The 2,500-nt window shown below is 41.1% G+C and overlaps 1 protein-coding gene across 2 annotated transcripts in view; it reads left to right on the plus strand.

Moving 5' to 3' along the window:
* LOC113826101 (protein FAM177B) overlaps positions 1-2,500 on the plus strand; it is a 30,917-nt gene that overhangs the window by 155 nt on the left and 28,262 nt on the right. For both annotated transcript variants that reach the window (XM_027378988.2, XM_027378989.2), the window contains exon 1: positions 1-21. This exon is cut by the window's left edge. In XM_027378988.2, the coding sequence (XP_027234789.1) occupies positions 1-21 (21 nt within the window). The remainder of the gene's footprint in view (positions 22-2,500) is intronic.

The following is a 2,500-nucleotide window of genomic DNA, read 5'->3' on the forward strand; positions in this document are numbered from 1 at the left end:
GCAAAACTGCCTGTCCAAGAGGTAAGGCCTGTTGAGAGGGGATAGTCATCTGAAGTTATAAAGCCTTTGTTGACTAGCAACGTCATACAAACTCGAAGGCCAGTGATTGCATGAGCGTTACCTGTCGATTTCACTGCAGGGAATTTAGATATGTTTCTTCATCGTTATGCTAGCTAGATGCAGATATTGCTATATGATTATAGTTAAAAGAAATATTTCTCTCGGTTCACCAAAAAATGTGTCCATTACACATGTGTCATAATGGACTCAAAAGAGAAGACACGTATTGAAAATACAGCAATATAAGTTGATAGGCTAAGAAAAAGACTATAAATCTCAAAAGACCAACATGCCATTTAGGTATTTGTTATAGAGAGCAACACACCCTCTAAAGTCGAAGCCCCTAAACTAGGGCATCATGCAAACCCAAAACCCCAAACTTAACCTTTCCTACCTTCTATTTATTTCCTGGACAGGAGGGACAACCCCCACTGTACCCTCATTCTTTAGCACCGTGCCAAGCAATAGAAAACGGACATGGAAAACTGGCTGTCAGGGTGTTGTGGACAACTTAGTCTCTGATCGGTAATATACAACAGATATTTTTGTCAATTTGTGGTACAGATGAGGCTGAAGCAGCTGTACCTGTGTAGTTCAGGACTCAATTTCTTATGCTCAATAAGACAGTGATGTCCATTTCCCCTCTTATTTTTATGTCGCACTCTGTAACATTAACCGCCATTTATACGAAATGAAGCTTTTTTTGCCAAGTGCAAAGAACATAGAGATTGATGGATTCTGAGACATTTTTAGTTTATTATTACTTCACTGCAATTTAAAATAAAACAGTTATTTAATATGTGTTATATTTGCCTAACTGCACTAAGGGAAAATCAAAGGACACTGTCACAAAAAAAGAAAATATATATATGAAGAAAATAGGGTATATTTTCAGTTTCCCACAGCATGTAGTGCAAGGTATAATTTGCATGTATTGGGCAAAAACCCGTGGGGAGAGTTTGACAGGGGGCACTACCCCCAACAGCCCCCTCCCACAAGCAAACATTGTCTTCACCTTGGTATGCATGGCAGGATAAAGCTGAAACCTGGGATCAGTCGGTTGACTTTGGCTGTGAGCAGTGTCTTCTATGATATTTTTCCTTTATTTGTGGTGTTATCGTTCATGTCTGCAGATTATTTCTTGTACCAGTGACTGCAACTTTTTAGTCCTCTAAAAGAATATTATTGTCAGTTTGCCCTTGCCTAATGTGTCCATAACATAAAGTTAACCAATAACCAATTGTATATTATATTACTTTTCAAATATTCAATCAAAATGCCTTTTTCATCTCCCAAGGTATGCACACCTAAACTCCTATAACATTCAAATCTAGTCATTCAAATCTATTTTAGAGATGTCAATATTAGGCTATAGAGCTGTCATATAAGTACAAGGTTCTTGGGATATATGTGGTGGCCACTATGACTTTTTGCCAGTCACCATCAAGTAAATTATTTAAAGTATTATACCCTCCTCTATTTGTAATGAACCTTGTGTAAGTTTGCAATTTTTAATTTTCTGAGTTGGGATGCACTGATCACAAATATAAAAAAGGCAGAGAAAGGTGAAAAAGAAACATAAAACTACATCATTAGATATATATTTTTTTCAGAAAGACAAGGAAAGCCAACAACTACATGTAAAGGAGGTATCACAGTAGGCAAGGGTTACAGAAATGGATCTGTTTCTACACGATTATTTTCTTTCTTGGAGGCACAGATCCAGTTCCCAATCCTAACCCAATCCAATCCTAACCCAACCCAATGCAACCCAACCCAACCCAACCCAACCCAACCCAACCCAACCCAACCCAACCCAACCCAACCGAACGCAACCCGATCCAACCCAAGCCAACCCAACCCAATCCAATCCAAGCCAACCCAACCCAACGCAACCCGATCCAACCCAACCCAACCCAACCCAACCCAACCCAACACAACCCAACCCAACCCAACCCAACCCAACCCAACCCAACGCAACCCAACCCAACCCAACCCAACCCAACCCAACCCAACCCAACCCAACCCAACCCAACCCAACCCAACCCAACCCAACCCAACCCAACCCAACCCAACCCAACCCAACCCAACCCAACCCAACCCAACCCAACCCAACCCAACCCAACCCAACCCAACCCAACCCAACCTTAACCCAACCTTAACCCAACCCAACCATACTCAACCTAACCTAACCTAATCTAACCCAACCTAACCATACTCAACCTAACCTAACTAATTCAGGTCATCTTTGGCAGTACTCAGCTGCATTTGACAACCTCGATCGCAATTCGAGGAAATGTTCCGGTTGTCCGTTCTTGCAGAAAGATTTTCTGTAGATAGAGAAACAGATCTGTTTCCATATGATTCTCGGGCTAAGCGGCAGATTTTTTTGTTTCTATAACCACTTCGATCACAGTAACTCGAGTAGATGTTCAGACTA

The sequence above is a fragment of the Penaeus vannamei genome, chromosome 3 (assembly GCF_042767895.1).
Source record: "Penaeus vannamei isolate JL-2024 chromosome 3, ASM4276789v1, whole genome shotgun sequence".
NCBI classification, from domain to species: Eukaryota; Metazoa; Arthropoda; class Malacostraca; order Decapoda; family Penaeidae; genus Penaeus; species Penaeus vannamei.